At 39.8% G+C, this 17,444-nt stretch overlaps 2 protein-coding genes across 3 annotated transcripts in view; one reads left to right on the forward strand and one right to left on the reverse strand.

Moving 5' to 3' along the window:
• Positions 1–470: 470 nt before the first annotated feature.
• On the reverse strand, positions 471–1,828 carry LOC139953385 (carbohydrate sulfotransferase 3-like). The gene is made up of 2 exons (XM_071952894.1): positions 1,245–1,828; positions 471–1,196 (listed from the first exon to the last, which is right to left on the reverse strand). Exons 1-2 carry the CDS (start codon positions 1,650–1,652, stop codon positions 471–473), a joined length of 1,134 nt encoding a protein of 377 aa, XP_071808995.1. The 5' UTR covers positions 1,653–1,828.
• Positions 1,829–5,270: 3,442 nt separating this feature from the next.
• Positions 5,271–17,444, forward strand: part of LOC139953374 (protocadherin Fat 4-like) — a 33,893-nt gene continuing 21,719 nt past the window's right edge. The window contains exons 1-15 of one of the 2 annotated variants that reach the window (XM_071952882.1): positions 5,271–5,421; positions 6,752–6,875; positions 7,680–7,754; positions 8,986–9,110; positions 9,630–9,707; positions 10,215–10,310; positions 10,919–11,017; positions 11,283–11,420; positions 11,829–12,045; positions 12,900–13,009; positions 13,279–13,467; positions 13,923–14,069; positions 15,110–15,253; positions 16,143–16,339; positions 16,695–16,821. In XM_071952882.1, the coding sequence (XP_071808983.1) occupies positions 6,806–6,875; positions 7,680–7,754; positions 8,986–9,110; positions 9,630–9,707; positions 10,215–10,310; positions 10,919–11,017; positions 11,283–11,420; positions 11,829–12,045; positions 12,900–13,009; positions 13,279–13,467; positions 13,923–14,069; positions 15,110–15,253; positions 16,143–16,339; positions 16,695–16,821 (1,812 nt within the window). In that variant the 5' untranslated portion in view covers positions 5,271–5,421; positions 6,752–6,805. Of the gene's footprint in view, positions 5,422–6,751; positions 6,876–7,679; positions 7,755–8,012; positions 8,645–8,985; positions 9,111–9,629; positions 9,708–10,214; positions 10,311–10,918; positions 11,018–11,282; positions 11,421–11,828; positions 12,046–12,899; positions 13,010–13,278; positions 13,468–13,922; positions 14,070–15,109; positions 15,254–16,142; positions 16,340–16,694; positions 16,822–17,444 lie in introns of those variants that run through there. The other variant, XM_071952883.1, reaches the window with a different exon arrangement.

Below are 17,444 nucleotides of genomic sequence, written 5' to 3' on the forward strand. Positions count from 1 at the left end.
TGGAATTTAAACCCGCCACACACCGGGGTCGACCCAGGGAAGCTAAACAAACGCACCCAATGTAAAAACTACGTCTAATAGCGCCCTCTTTTGAATTACCTCCTCCACCCCATTTTAATTTCCCATTGGGGACAGTACGACCGGTGCATGAGATTCTGCCCCCCCCCCCCCCCCCCCCGGCCGGAGATAATCTGATAATCTGTCCCCTATTAACTGTGTACAAACTTCTTCTGCTAGCGCCCTCTTTTGGAAATTCCTCCTTCAGTCCATACATTTCCCATTATGGGGACCGAATCTCCGGCGGACCGAATTGCCCCCAATCTTGGCTTCGATTGCGGTAGTGAAGGTGGAAGGTGAAGATGGACGGCCGGACGAGAGGATGACCTTAAGCTGGATGGAGGCCCGGCCTCTTTGGCGTTATTCACGAGCCTCGAAGTTTGACGTCAGATGTTAAGGCTATGAATACATGTTTAAAACCACAACCAAGAATGTTTTGGATGATTAATAACTGCTGCGTCACCGATAAGAGGCAATGACATATTTCTGAGATAGACTTCATCTTTCACTTGGAAATAGCCCATCCTTATCATCATGTCACGACATTGTCCAACGCCCTCTATCTCCTTGGCGAGGCGAAAGGGCAAAGTGCGCCGCCACCGTTGGTACACTGCTGTGGAGTTGCGAGATGTGGAGTACAACCCCTTCTCGTTGCCACAATTTGTGTTGAGCTCAATCCATTTCAGCACCGACGCTGATGGCACTTCTGTTTTATTTATAAATCGGTATAGTCTCTTTACAGTCGTTAATGGGTCTACAGCTGCGTCTTCATACCGTACGAACATGTAGTTTTGTTTCAGCGTCGGGTTACGCGATCCAATCTCGAAGTTCTGCCAGTTGTACTTGCAGTAGATGGATAGAAACTCACGTGATCTGTTCGGGAGGATTCGGGATGTGTTGGCGAAGGAGGCCGAAGATAAACGCTGGTGAGTCAAGGCGAGGAATCGTGACGCAATCATGGGACGTGGGTCGCGCACCAAGTGCACCACTCGCAGATTGAGTGCGTTACGCTCGGCGATGGGAAGCACCAGACTCATATCCGGGATGCGAATTGTTTTGATGGCAATGTATCTGCTGGATTGACACACAACCCTTGCAACATTCTCTGTTATGGTGCACGTTCCTTGAAGCAAATTCTCCTGGCAGTATTCATACAATCTTGGCGCCATTTATAAAAGTTTATCAGCCGATAACTTCGAGAGCCACCGGAGATAAAAATGGAGGTTGGTGAAATCACACCTAAACAGATCTTGAATCATTCTCAAGAGAACGTTCTCTGTAAGTTGCTTTCCTCCTCTGATGTGATTGAGACGCTTTCCAAGGTCCAGTCCAGGTTCGAAGAGATAGAACACATCTCGGTTATTAGCGAAGAGCTCGCCAACGAAAGACGACCCTGTCCGTAAACTGGCCAAGATTAGAATGCAAGTTTTTCCTTTTGGAGGCGTCTCCGAAGCGCAGAGATTCCCATCAATAGAATCAGTACATGTAGGAGGAAATTTCAAACTCGGCGGGTGCAGGATTAATGTTCCGAGGATAATCCAAATTGCGGACGACAGAGCAAACCCGATGAAGAAAGAGCTACGATTATACGGCATGGTTGCTCACTGCTGTTGTGACAATTTTGACCAATACTAGCTAACCAAAAGCTTGACTGTGGGCTGTTGCTTTGCTCAGAGTTCCCGAGACGACACAGCTTACTACTCTAGCTATTATAGAAAACAGGTGAACGTGTCTACATCAGGTTGCTAATAACAAGACCCCGGGCCTGTTCCTCCCCATTGGAAACGTCTTGCTTAAAATCTTATTGGAAATCATCTTCTGCTATATACTTCCGAGATTGACAATCTTGTCCACCTTGCTTCTGAAATATTCAAAAAGTGAGATCGTTTTTTTCTCAGTTTGATTGCAAACTAAATGTTCCCCTTTAAGTAATCCAGACCTAATTTCGATGCAAGAGTTGTCTTCCGGAAGCTGTCATATCCTTTATGTAAAATTGATCAGACAACTTGTGGGGAGATTTTTGAGGTATGGCCAAGCATGAGTCATAATAGGTTTATTCCAGGAGAATGATGAGATGCACCCTGAACGTTTAGTCAAGTCAATAGCCTTTCCCACACCTTAGACTTGGTTTCAAGTCTGTTATCGTAGTTGTAGTCTACCCGATAGCCATTAGTATGCTTTGAAATAGCGCCCTCTTGTTGATTAACCTCCGTCTCACCAATAACCTACGATCACATTAATCTCGAGTTTGGGCGTGTGATAGCTAATCTGTGTGGGCGATATAGCCACAATCTCAGCACTTGAAATCAAGTCTACCCAATGCTCAGCTTGCACCCGGCTCCGGATTGGCATTAGACTTGATTCCAAGTATGTGGTCGTGGTTTTGTGTCTAACCTGTGGAGCATCGTGTGGTTGAGAGCAAATCAATTTAATAGCCGCGATCTTGAAACCAAGTCTTTACTGCAATGTACCTTTTTACGGTGTTTCCAGAACACCAGTCAGGGCTGAATATTGAACAGGGTGTTTTGTATCCATATTAATCTTGTTTATTACCTTTAAGAACTAAGCCATTGTTTGTTTTGTATTAATCCACATTGGGTTGTTCCAATGTACTCAATCAAATTAATTAGAAACTTGGATTCAATTAAGTTGTAACCGTCTTTACTTATGCGGCAGTCAGGAATACTATAAGTGTAGCTTCGTTTGTAATGGTCAACAATGATTATGCAAATATCCACTCAATTCACCTGACGTCATCAGTATAACCACAAATATTTCGTTGGGTGCGCCATTTTGGGACAGTCTAATTCACCCTGTGGAATGCAGTGTCAGATTTAGCTTGAACATCTGACGTCACATTTCAAGGCTCGTGAATACACTTCAAATACCAGTCTTTAGCGCCTGCCAGCTGTACCTTTGACCTTCTCTCATCCATCCATCCATCCATCCATTCAACCAAACTTTGTCAATCAAACAGCATAGGGGCCTACAAACATTTAGCATAATTAAACGCAGCAGCAGACAATCGAAAGTACAGTTAACTGCTGGTGTATGTAGCTGAAAAACTACGTCACTTCGGAGCTGACCAATCATAACACAGAAATTGAAAGCTACTGCAAGTTCATCCGCTGAACTAATTTGGGCCTGTAAGACTAAGTGCCTGTTTTGCTGATAAGGACAGGGGACCAGTCTACAGACGGTATAGCTGCGAGTGACGTCACGGAGGGTCTATTATGCATCAGACATAGGCCCTTTTCGAAACCATGGCTTCTGCTCCAGATTCGGCTCAGGCTAGTTTGGTCCCGAAATTTACAAAATAATGCGCGTGTTCTGCGCACGTGCTATCAGGGCTTCAGACGAGAGGACGGAGCCCGAAGCCGAATCCAAAGCCGAAGCCGTGGCTTCGAAAAGGGCCATACTCTCCACACAAAAACAACCAAAATGGCACCATACAATATACACTTTGAACCTTCGTTGGTACATTTTAATTGAATTGGAAACACGACCTGAATATAAACAGACAGATCGCATGTGCAATTAAGAACTCACGCGGCACAAATTGCACACCAGTTGCGTGATATCAAATAGCACTTGAAAATGCAGGTATATGCACAACACCTTTTAAAGGTATCTTACCGTTCGGGTGAAGAAGTTTGTAAAATTCGCGGGGAAAAAAAAAACATTATCAGAAGAGAACCTTACAGATTATCAGGAAAGAATCTTCCCGATTATCAGGAAATAATATCAATGATTATCAGTAAAGAACCTCTAATCACAGATTATCAAGAAAGACTATCCCATTATCCGGAGAGAACCTAATTATGTTTTACTTGTATAATTAAAAAGGAATGAGTATTATAACAGACAGCTTACCAGTCGTTGAGTTTAAAGGGAGGGTCTATGACTTTGGTAATTAGAACTATTCTCTAAAAATGAGTGACCATGAAAACTGTCTTGGTATATAGACTTAAAAAAAGCGGAAAGCTAGTGGTTATAAAACCGACCATATCTTTATTGATGGTTTTAGAGAAAGGTGATTTTTTTTATCAACAATTTCGAAAATGAGAAAGGCTTTGCAATGAAGCCATTTTCGGACATCTGAAAGTTCAAACTTTGCATAAAGGGTAGTCTTTCCTTTCATATAATAATATTAAGTTGCAACTTCGATGAGCAATTAATAAGCCCCAGTTCAAGGAGTGAGAACACTGATCTTTTCCAAAAGCCTGCCTTTAAGGGTTTGTTTGCTGTGCATGTCACAGAAACTGCAGAATTGTGCCGACATTTAGTCCAAACCTTTTAAACGCACTGGACACTTTTGGTAATATTGTCCAAGATCAGTCTTCTCACTTGGTGTAACTAAACATTATGCATATAATATATGCAAACCTGTGAACATTTGAACTCAATTGGTCGTCGAAGTTGCGAGAAAATAACGTTGAAAGCAAAATTTGTCGCACAAGTTGTGTGCTTCCAGATGCCTTGATTTTGATACATCAGGTGAGGTCTCGAATTGAGTTCGAATATTTTAGTGATAAAATTACTTCTCTCCCAAAGTTACTTCACAGGGAGCCGCTTCTCAAGTTTCATTCTACCAACAGCTCTCCATTGCTCGTTACCAAGTAAGTTTTTATGCTAACAATTATTTTGAGTAATTACCAATAGTGTCCATACAGTACCTTTGAAAGGAAAGTACACGTTTGGTAATTATTGTCAAATACCAGTGTTCTCACTTGATGTATCCCATCATAACCATAAAATAACAAGCCTGTGATAATTTGGGCTCAATCGGTCGTTGAAGTTGCGAGAAAATGATGAAAGAAAAAACACCCATTGTTGGACGAATTTGTGTGCTTTCAGATAGGAATAAAAGACTTAGAGCTAGAAGTCTTCTATTTTTTTAAGTGAGAAATTACCTCTTTCTCAAAAACTACATTACTTCAGCAGAGGGAGTCGTTTCCCACAATGTTTTATACTACCAACAGCTCTCCAATGCTCGTTACCAAGTAAGTTTTTATGCTAACAACTATTCTGAGTAATTACCAATAGTGTCCAGTGCCTTTAAACTAAAAAAAACTCCCATACCATCATGCATGTGGGTGTAGTTCGGAAACACCAGACCAAGAGGGTCAACTTCCAATATTTATCAGTTGTTCTGATCGTTTTTATCGCGGGAGTTGGTGTCATAAACGATACTGAATAAATACCCCATGTTTGTTCCACTGGCGACATTGGACCCAACCCAGACGCAGGTAGAATGTAAATTTATAATGACATTCATTTGCATACCGTACTACTCTTGTTGTATTGTACAATATTCGTTGATGCGTACATCACCAAACCTGGAGTTACCATTGTCCTAAAAACGTAAGTACGATAGGAACGTTGTTTTAAAGGTAGCACCAATAATTATTGTATAACAGATAATTGACTCTAATGCAGAGTATACTTTGTTTCGAAAGGTGGTTGAGTTGCTGAGATAATTGAAGACAATTTGGAATGGCTATGTCCATGCATAAAGAATTGTCCGTAAAAAGAATACATGAGAAACGTTTTATGCATGACAAATTTGTTTGGGATTGACATGTGTTCAGATGGAAACGTTTTGGAATTCCTCTCTTTCAAACCACATTCATTTTAAGGGAATCGTGTCTAAAGATGTTATACATTATCAACAGCTGCAGTGCTTCTCACCAAATAAAGTTATTTGGCCAATATACATCTTTGGGATAAATACCAAAGGTAGGCCTACCGTACTTATGCCATCCATTTAAAGGCAGTGGACACTATTGGTAATTACTCAAAATAATTATTAGCATAAAACCCTGCTTGGTAACGAATAATGGGGAGAGGATGATAGTATTAAAAACTGTGAGAAACGGCTCCCTCTGAAGTGACGTAGTTTTCGAGAAAGAGGTATTTTTCCACGAATTTGATTTCGAGACCTCAAGTTTAGAATTTGAGGTCTCGAAACCAAGCATCCGAAAGCACACAATTTCGTGTTGCACGGGTGTTTTTTTTCTTTCATTAATATCTCCGACGACCAATCGAGCTCAAATTTTCACAGGTTTGTTATTGTATGCATATGTTGAGATACACCAAGTGAGTAGACTTGTCTTTGACAATTACCAATAGTGTCCACTGTCTTTAAAGAAGTATTGATACAAAATGTTTGACCAGAATGTACAGGATATACCAGGATGTACAGATAAATAATACAGATAAATAATGGAACCGTTCGGTAGTTTTATTCTTCCTGATAGAATTTAAAGACCTACAAGAAAACTAGCCTGTAAAAGTTTAATTTCAAAATGGTGGTAGCATTTTTGAGATGGTTGAAATCCGAAGTGAGGCAGGAAGAATAATCCGTAACTGGAATTTACACAATCTGAGAGACGTTACTGTCAATAACGCTTCTCAGATTCGAATTTCGGGGATCATGAACACTGATTCTTTTCCATAACCACATTACTTCAAAGTGAAAGTTTCTGAAAACAAAAACATAATGCAAGAAGTTATATTATTGCCATTTATTTTAAGAGACTGGTTACCAAAACCTTTCCTTTGATAGGCCTACTCTGTAAAAAGTTGTACAACTTTCTCAAATTCAATCTTTGTTCTTTTATGCAATGATTACAATGGCAATGAAAAATAAAATGCACTTTAGATTTGAAAAGTTGTATTATTTTCCCTACAGAGTTAAAGAGTTTCAAACTACGCCAATGTGAAGACTCGTTCTTCAAAAGAAAAAATGAACATCTCAACAGTGTTGTTGTTGACGCTGATAATTCTGGCTTCAACTCTACAAGTCATTCATACAGGTATTGTCATGCGGGTATAAATAGGTTAATAATTTTCTTTCTTGAGTCCAAGTTGATGTTTCATTTTTATTTTGTTGTATGTAAACCTGAGTTTATTTTTTTCAGAGATTAATTAGCTTCTTTTGCTTGTCAATATTGCGATGTAGATTTTGGTAGTCCTAATGGCGGTTTCGGTTTGAAACTTCTTGTACCCTTACAGTTTTTAATCATTTTCGTATTTTTTATTTTATTTTTAATGTTGGTGTTTTATATTAATATGATTGTTTTCGTGTGTTGTTGACAGGCAGTGGACACTATTGGTAATTACTCAATATAATTATTAGTAAGCATAAAACCTTACTTGGTAACGAGTTATGGGGAGAGGTTGACAGCATAACATACAAAACATTGTGAGAAACGGCTCCCTCTGAAGCAACGTAGTTTTCGAGAAAGAAGTATTTTTCCACGAATTTGATTTCGAGACCTCAGATTTAGAATTTGAGGTCTCGAAATCAAGCATCAGAAAGCACACAACTTCGTGTGTCAAGGGTGCCCTTTCTTTCATTATTATCTCGCAACTTCGACAACCTTTTGAGCTAAAATTTCCACAGGTTTGTTATTTTATGCATAATTATGTTGAGATACACCAAGTGAGAAGTTGCCAATAACCAATTGTGCCCAGTGTCTTTAACTCTTTGCAATGTGTTATTCTCTTTGTATTTTTGACTGCAATTCAGCCTATGGCTGCGAGGGTCTTTGTTAAAAAAAAAAACACTTTTCAAATAAAAATCAAACCATGAACATATTAAATGTTGTGTTGTTTAGAGTGCATCTTTCAGTGCGGTTCTGAGGTATGTGGTTCGTTGGACGAGCGTGATTTTAACGAGGAAACTTCACCAGGTAAAACCACTCAACCATCAAAACCAATGAACAGGGCCCAATTTTCATAGCACTACTCAATAACGGTAAGCAAGTTTTCGTGCTTACTGTAGCAGAAAAATTGCTAAGGTGCAAGCGTATTTCACAGAGTAGCAAAAAAAAAATGGGCGGCCCATGACTGTGGGTTGGTTTGTGACGTCATTTATTTTCGTGTAGCATGCTTTTTTGTGTGCTTACGGTTAGCAGCGCAATGGAATAACCGAATCAGGAAGCACCGAATCAGCCGCTAAGCAGCGCTACGAAAGTGGGCCCTGTTGATTAATGTCTCCTTTTCAAACAAGCTATACATACTTCAGGCAAAGTACCTTTGGTTTTTAGGAACCGTTTTTTTTTTTAAATGATATGAAAATAATTAATTTCAAAATAATATTATGTTCACCATTCTTTAGAAAACCCAGAGTTCATGTTCCCGATGCAAAAATAAATCCCCTTATACTTGAACAGAAAAACCACAATCTGAGAAGTAGCGTTAGTGTTACCGCGTTCAGATTCAAATTTTGGGGTATAGCAACAGACAGGCCTACCTTTCTACATAACCACATTACATCGAAGTTCTTCATCAACATACTTTATTCAACCAAAACTTGCTGTGCGCAAAACAACCGCAGGCGCCAAGCTTGCCTGAGCCGAGTCTGGAGCCCAAAACCGTGGTTTCGAAAAGGGCCTAACGTGTGTCACTAGAGGGCAGTATATAAGATGAACGGTACTTCCCCTTGTCTACTTTTGTCAACAAACATCAAAGTCTGTGTGTCCGAATGATTTGGTAGCAAACTTCGTAAAAAGTAATGAAATGATGTCCAGAGCCAGATGATGTCGACGATTCTATGTGAGTCCATGGTGATTCTATTCAGGTAACAGTCTTCTTGGGGTAAAAGACTAGCGATTGGTAAATTCGGTGATGCTTTGCAAAAGAAAAACCTGCGCCTGCGGCGACTTGCAGCCTGGAAGGGCAATGCCAAGGGCAAGGCAATTTTCATTTTGCATGAGGGCACTTTCTAATTTATAAAGAATGGGAAAACTTTTGAAGGGGCAACATGCTGGGCAGGCCAAGAAACGAAGGCCAAAATTCATCATTGGGATGTGCTGTTTATTTAATTAACTCAATTGTTTGTTACTAATAGTAATTAGGCTATTTTTAATAATATTATTAATTAATGGTGAGCATTTTTATGATCTGGATCATGCATAATAGGTAATTTTTACACCGCTAAAGTTGACTCGGGGGCCATTACCTCAGAATGCAAAAAAGACTGTGAATACTATAACCTGAATGATGAGAACGTCACCTTTGTAGGTGCGATGCCGGACATGGAAGACGTAAGTAAAAAGCATTGTTATTTAATTTTAAACTTTAAAATAAATTAAAGGCACTGGACACCTTTGGGGAGTTTGGTAACTGGTGTAGGCCTACCAACATTTATGCATGAAATAACAAGTCTGTGAAAATTTGGAAGAGAATAATGAAAAAACACGCACCCTTGTTGCATTACTTTGTGTGCTTTCAGATGCACAATAAAAGGCTTCAGCTGAAGTCTTTTTAATTAAAATTATTCTAGTGAGAAATTACCTTTTTCTCAAAAACTCCATTATTTTAGAGGCAGTCGTTTCTGACAATGTTTTACACTACCAACAGCGATCCCCATTGCTTGTTACCAAGTAAGTTTTTATGCTAACCTTTATTTTGAGTAATTACCAATAGTGTCCACTGCCTTTAAAGTTGTTTTGACTAATGTGTGTTATGGGGGGGGGGGGGGGTTACACCGGTCAGTATATTTTTGGCATCGGTACATGTAGCCTTAATAAATTATCTTTCTTCCTTTTTTTTCCTGTGAACAGCTAGTGAAGTTTCCCAGCGGTAAAACTAACTGGATTTTTGGTGAAATTGAGTTCAGCTGCACAACTGCTGGAGGAGCCGTAAGTGTCCCAAAACATTTCCCAGTCAGAAATGACAAAAGTCAAGGTCTTGCACTGGGACCTGACACCATGGGTCAAAATTATGCAGAATTTAAGTTAAATCCCATTTTGTAGATTCAGTGACATCATGCTAAGTTGTCTATTCCGAGGCACTTGAGCAAACTGAAGGAAAAAATTAAAGACAAAATAGTTTACAGACTTTCATGTGGAGATGAAAAGTGCAAAATTGGACTAAATGTAGACGATTCAAAGAAATTGGTTTAAAGACACTGGACACCTTTGGTAACTGTCAAAGACCAAAAAAACAAACATGGGAAAATTTGAACTCATATTGGTCATCGAAGTTGCGAGATAGTAATGGAAGAAAAACACCCTTGTTACACGAAGTGCTTTCAGGTGCTTGATTTTGAGACCTCGAAATTGTAATTCTGAGGTCACAAAACCGAAATGTTTACTATTTGTTTCTTTGTGACAGTGAAATATTATTGTGTTTTTTTCTTTGATCAGGAGCTAAAGCTGACCCTGATTGTATCAGTGCTCAACACCAACGATAACAAAGCAACATTTGTCGGGAAGACAGAGTACGAAGCAACCATACCAGAGGTAAGGTTTTTATCCATTACTCCTCTATACTCCAACACTCTCCTGTTCAGAAGACCCCTTCTTGATTAACATGCTAAGGTTAAGGGTATAGGGGTTGCCACATCAAGGCTCGACTTCCACCCTAGGCCTAGACTTGAAAAGTCTAGGCCTAGTCTAGACCCCCGATCTGGTTCAATGTTCCAGACAGTGCAGTGATCGCAGAAGATCTATGGCACATACGGTGGTGAGACCATACCGACGTCCCGCACAAGTTCCTGGTTGCCGACCCCACCATCCAGCTGCCAGGAATGGACCTCTCCCGTGGTCAATGGTGCCTCTTGAACCGGTTCCGTACGTACGCAGGGTCTTGCTGCAGCAGCCTACATGAGATGGGCTTCCTTGCACCTCAGCTTTGTGATTGTGGTGAACCCCAGACGATGCGCCACATGATAGATGACTGCCCACTCTCTCACCTTGATGGTGGCATCGAAGCCCTTCACCTGGCTGAGGACCCAGCTATTAACTGGCTTACGGACTTTAGCATAGCATACGACATCATCATCACTCGTAGAACTATGAGGTTCGTTCTGCAAATTAATAGTATTTTGGGGTTTTCTTTCTATTCACAGTTGGCGAGACCAGAAGTTCTTCTTGACTTCGGTGATATCGTACTGAAGGACACGGATCGCTTGCTGGACCAGCTTACCTACAACTTGCTTACCGAAGAAGTAAGAAACTTTATTTATAAAGTCGAAAGTGTTTTAAAAAAAAGGCAGTTATTTCCAGTGGATTATCATTGCTCGGCGAATCTTGTCACATAATGCAATCATGGACAAGAAAGCTCCTAAATTACAGAAAGAGGCTAATGATAACTCATCCTTTTTGTCTAGCAACTCACACCTGTTATCTCCATGTAATTCCTCTTGGTTATGAGTATGTATGAAGTATTATAGTAATAGTAATTAATCAGTATTTTTTTAATAAATATTTCAGGCAGTGCCGTTTGAGGTCAGCCACATGGCTGATAGTTTTAACGCTGATGGTATAATCGAGTTCCAGGTGAAGGTTAAAAATCCTCCTGCCGTTGACTTTGAGCGAAACCGACAGTACAACTTGACTCTGGCTGTTACGGTAAGTTTGCTGGGGGGGGGTAGAGAGGGAGGAGACTCAAGCAAAATGACCGAGGTTCTTGAAAATACGCCCTGGGATTTCCGTATTTTTTTTATTGAAACAAGAATCATTTGAAAGTGTTACCTAACACAAAACGTGTAAATGCATTAGTCAACAAATTTTTTGATGGGTCAGGGGGGAGCTGTCTAGTCAATCGGACCTAAATTGTGGTGTTTTCAGTAGCAGAGGGCGGGTTCGAATCTTGCTCATGACACCATTTCCTGCAAAACATACTGTGCGAAACATCCAGACCACACCGCCTCTTTTTCAGAGCCAACACAAAAGAGATTTACACATAGTTGTACCCGCAAGTTTACTATTTATTTGTAGTTTCTTCACACTCGGCTTGGTTTTTTAAAATTTTCCCAGGACGCCCAAGATGGAGTCTTCAAAGACCACATTTCATCAGTCACGTTGATTATTACTGTTGAGGATCTCGACGACAATGACCCAGTCTTCGACCATCTGAATTACGCAGCAACCATTGAAGAAGGAACTGTGGGACAACTCACCGTGATGCCAGCCGACATCAATGCCTACGACCAAGATCTGGACCTGAATGTTGATGTAACCTACAGCATAACAGGTATTTATAATATAGGAAGTGTCGTGGCCAAGGTGTTAAGACATGTGAGAGCACCTAATTCAAACTTTGATGTTTCTGATCAGCAGAGTGTGGTTTCGAATCCCCAGCCATGACACTTGTGTCCTTAAGCAAGACACTTAACCATTGCTTCGTCCTTTGGGACGTAAAGCCGTTGGTTCCATGTATTGTGTAACCCATGTAAAAGAACCCAGTGCACTTATCGAAAAGAGAAGGGGTTCACCCCGGTGTTTCCTGGCTGTGGCTGCTGTATGCGCCGTAGCACCTTGTAAACCCTTATAAGGTGCTACATAATTGGGTCTCAGAATTCATCACTGCAATATTGCCTATCTTTCTGAAAGTTTGTTTTTACTCAGCGCCTTGAGTACCATGTTTGGTAGATACGTGCGCTATATAAAACTTTGATATTATTATATTATATTGTTGTATATTTGGTTTATGGTAACACCATGTGTATGTTTACGTGCCAGGTAGAGTTTGTTTTTTAAAGAACTGTCTTGCTTTACTTTTCACATTCAATGAACCAAACACAGTTTGGGGGATCGTGTCTTTTCTATCACAGCACCAAGGATGTGGAATTATCTTCCTCAGAACATCAGACAATCTACTTCATTAACCATTTTAAAAACTTTGTGCAAGTCTCCCCTTTTTTGTGAAAGCCTACTGTACAACGCTATGAGCAGCGACTGTTGGACTGGCGCCTTATAAACTTAACAATTGACTGATTGATTGATTGATTGATTGATTGATTGACTGGTTGATTGATTGATTGATTGATTGATTGATTGATTTGATTGATTGATCAAGTTGTTTGTTGTTTTTCTTCCATGTGTCAGACATTGTGGGGGATTGTCCAGCTGACAGTCTTGAAATCGACGCCAATACAGGAATCATCATCGTCAACAACACGCGGCTGAAAGCTGGGCAGTGCGTCATTGAACTAACGGTACATATTACTATAGCTTGTTTATTTGTACAATCTAATTATATACTTTGTAATAAATTTTTAATAACAAATTATTTAAAGTGTCTGTAATTACTCTAATTAATGACAGCTTAAATCAGTGAAGTGTAGCCTGCGATGTTAGGCGAATTTAAAAGAAGAAAAAGGATTCCTACAATTAGTTTTAGATTGAAAAAACTGAATAATTTCTTCTAAAGACCAACATTATCCTCTCCCTGCTAAATTAAATTGTGATTTCTTGTAATTTTTAGGCGAGACAGGTTGACGATGATCAGCGTAGAGCAAGGGCCACTCTGTCCCTTACCATCAGTGACATTGACACAAGTTGTCCAGGCTTTGTTGTCACCGAGTTGACTGGTAGAGTAGACCCAGAAGATACCTTCGTCTACGAGGCTGACGGAGTGGACAAGTTGCTCCTAAAAGTCACTGACGACGATGCGGTAATTCTTCTTTCACTTCTTTGAATCACCCATTAAAAGCAGACCGAGTTTGCTGAAAGCCCTTTTCACACCACCTGTAAATTGAATTGAAAGATATATATTCAGCTGCCAATGTTTTGTTGCGTTTCATCCTATCTTTCAGTTTGGTAAGACAGTAGTTTTCAAGTTGAACTATTGTAATGATACACTCAATTGTAGATTATGTTAAAATCTACACAAAAGTGTACACTTCGGCGGTAAGCAGAGCCATGAAATTGGGTCCTGACTGGATGGGTTTTTCTGCTGACTGGGTGAAATAATTCTCTTGGGTTTTCCTCCGACGTTTAAACCCCACACTTTTCTCTTTGTCTTCTCTTCATTGGGTTCTTGATTACTATCATATTTCTGAAGGTCGTCGGCTTCACAATATGAAATGAAATGTAATGAAATGATGATGAATTTCTATTGATTTGCAGACTTTTTCAGGGAACCTAACTCTTCATGATTTGGATGAGCATCCGTTCAGACTTGCGACGGAGGGAACTGAACAAGGGGCCCCCACCCTGTACTTCAATGTAACTGGCTCGCCGGTACTGACCATCAACCAAACATACAACCTACAGGTATTAATTTATTTATTTTTTATCTATTTATTTATTTGGGTTTAAAAGCACAAAACATGGTTGGTAGTATCACAAAGTAAACTTTAAAGGCAGTGGACACTATTGGTAATTGTCGAAGATCAGTCCTCTCACTTATTGTATGTCAACATATTCATAAAATAACAAACCTCTGAACATTTGAGCTCAATCGGTCGTCGAAGTTGCCAGATAATAATGAAAGAAAAAACACCCTTGTCACACGAAGTTGTGTGCTTTCAGACGCTTGATTTCGATACCTCAAATTCTAAATCTTAGGTCTCGGAATCAAATTCGTGGAAATTTACTTCTTTCTCAAAAACTACGTTACTTCAGAGGGAGCCGTTTCTCACAATGTTTTATACTATCAACCTCTCCCCATGAGGTTTTATGCTAATTATTTTGAGTTATAACCAATAGTGTCCACTGCCTTTAAAATAATACAAACCTAGTCGAGCCAGGTTGTGAGTTCAAATCCTACCACGTTAACCGCTGATTTCACCATGACTGTAATCATTCATGTTAAACACGAACTAAAAGTATGAGAGAGATTGGCTGTTGCTGGTATTTATATTAGTTCCCTTGTTGGGAGGATCATCTAACCAAAAACCTAAAAAAACACCAGTCTGGTTGGGGAAATGGTCTGGTACCTGTTAATAATAGTAATAATAATAATAATTATAATTACAACATTTATAGAGCACTAAATACGGAGGTTTCTTAACCCTACAGCCAGATTGACAAAACAAATGGGTTTTAAGTTGAGATTTAAAAGTGTCCAATGAAGGAGCTACTTGAATGTCACTTGGGTTGGTAGCTTGTTCCAAAGTGTTGGAGCTATGACTGAAAAGGCCCGATCGCCGTAGTGTGTCATTGTGCGGGGTCCTGGGGAAAGCTGGAAACGAGCGATTGAAGATAACAGTAGTCGCTATTACTAATTGCAGTCAAGGAACATGATCTGTTGGATGGCAGTGTTGCATTGATCAATTGATCCCAAATGAAACAAGTGGTTTGTTTTTTTAAAGGTCACTGTTTCGGCATCAGGCAACTGCACCGTGGAGCGAGCATCAGTCGAAATTACGGTTCAAAACCTTGCCCCGCGGTTTAATCAGGAGAGGTACGACACCGAAATCACAGAAGGTGACATGAGCATAGACCCCATAGAAACAGTAAGTTCAGTTTGTACAGGAGTTATATAATCTAATCTAATTGAATCATTTATCAACATTACATTAAAGACAGTGGACACTATTGGTAATTGTCAAAGACCAGTCTTCTCACTTGGTGTATCTCAACATATGCATAAAATAACAAACCTGTGAAAATTTGAGCTCAATTGGGCGTCAAAGTTGCGAGATAATAATGAAAGAAAAAACACCCTTGTCACACAAAGTTGTGTGCTTTCAGATGCTTGATTTCGAGACCTCAAATTCTAAATCTGAGGTCTCGAAATCAAATTCGTTGAAAATTACTTCTTTCTCAAAAACTACGTCACTTCAGAGGGAGCTGTTTCTCACAATCTTTTATATTATAACACCCCTTGCAAGTATTCTGCCTGCTCATTGGTTTAGAGCACGTCACATGACATGTCTTAGTTTTGCTAGACGATGGCCGTGTGATAGTGCGTCGGTTTGCCATGCGCTAGTCCGAAGACTAGCACACGGCGTGCAGTACCCAGACGTCCGTTGCGTGTACGAGGATGATAAATTAATAGTCTGTAACCATTTCGGATTGCACGACACTACATGCAGCACAGTAAAAGTGTTTGCAATCTGTATTCGCGTCGTCCGTGGATTGTAGCATTCAGGTCTGTAACTTAATAATAATAGTACAGTATTTAGAAATGTTTGGGGTGTTATAAAACAAATATTGACTGCTTTTAACCATAGCACTCGAAGCAGTCAATATTTGTATACTATCAACCTCTCCCCATTACTCGTTACAAAGTAAGGTTTTATGCTAATAAATATTTTGAGTAATTACCAATAGTAACCACTGCCTTTAAGGTCATTAATTTTTCTCGATGTAATAACCAAAGATGTACCTTCCCTTTAAAAGGTCTCTGCTGTGTCTCTTGGCGCTTCAAATAAAATCAGTTACTTCCTGAAGTCATCTACAAATGGCGGAGAGAATTTCTTCGAAGTCGATCGGAATTCTGGCGAGATATTTCTGACATCTGTTGAAGTGGACGCCGAGCAAGTAGAGGAATTTATTCTGTTTATTGAGGCAATGGACCGGTCCTGGGAGCCCAGTCGGTAATTCTAACAAAAATAATTCTGGGGGTGTTTTCCCAAACCATTTAAAATGTACCCAGTCAGTCTCCCTTGTGGTTTAATTTTTGATGTCCTACTAAGAGAATCATTACATTGATATGGCACTATGCAAAGACGGTTGTCTTCAACATTTCACTGTTTCCTGATTTTTGCCGTACGAAAAATTGTTAGTGGCCTGCTGTTTCGACCCTAGCAGAGTCTTTTTTGAAGGCTAAATGAGAAAGATTCTAGCTGCCGGGCACTAACTAATTTGTTTGCATTCATACCGTTTATCCCTTTGGATGGCAACAACTAATTCTGTTTTTTCACTTTTTTTTAAAACTCCTTTTTCTTTCAGCGTCTCCTTTGCGTATGTTTTTGTAGCGGTAAATGACTCCAATGATAACGCCCCTGTCTTCCAAGACACTCCTTATGAAGAAGTGATCCCTGAGAGCGGATATAACGACCCAATTTTTACTGTCAAGGTATGTCCCATAAAACAAAAATGAGCTTCTGTATCTGTTTCTGTATAATTACAGTGGCAACAAAAGTTGTCCGAAAAAAACACATCACACCAGCTTGTGCACAATGTGTGGATGGGCTGTTTTAGATATTCAGTGAGGCCTTTTTCCTTAAATTTGCCTTGTGATTCGCTGAAAACGAATTTATTGGGCAAAACATTTGACAGTCTTAAGGCACTGGACATTATCGGACACTCAAAATAATTGTTAGCATAAAAGCTTACTTGGTGACAAGCAATAGAGAGTAATTTGTGCTAATGTTGGGATACACCAGTGCCATTAATGGTTCATTACTAAGAAACTGTTGCCCTATCCCTCGATGGAATGACGAATTTGAATTTGGTGGAACTTAATTGGTGTTTTCTTCAAGACCTAGTTGGACATCACACAATTTGTTGAACAACAAAACTTATTCCCATACTCCAGTTCTCAGCAAACACGCCAAACTTATCTGTGAAAATTTCATCAAATTCAACTTATCTTCCTTTTAATTCTAAGCTATGATTTTCTTCCTCTTAGTTTTCACTTTTAATTAGTGAAAGTTTTTAGTTTGTAAACTTTCACACAAACCCTTGTTTTCAGCAAAA

Source organism: Asterias amurensis, chromosome 21 (assembly GCF_032118995.1).
Source record: "Asterias amurensis chromosome 21, ASM3211899v1".
NCBI classification, from domain to species: Eukaryota; Metazoa; Echinodermata; class Asteroidea; order Forcipulatida; family Asteriidae; genus Asterias; species Asterias amurensis.

Coding starts and splice junctions, on each gene's coding strand:
- LOC139953385 (XM_071952894.1), bottom strand. CDS start 1,652: ATGCCGTATAATCGTAGCTCTTTCTTCATCGGGTTTGCTCTGTCGTCC. Junction 1,197..1,244: donor GGTGGCTCTCGAAGTTATCG/GCTGATAAACTT, acceptor GAATACTGCCAG/GAGAATTTGCTTCAAGGAAC.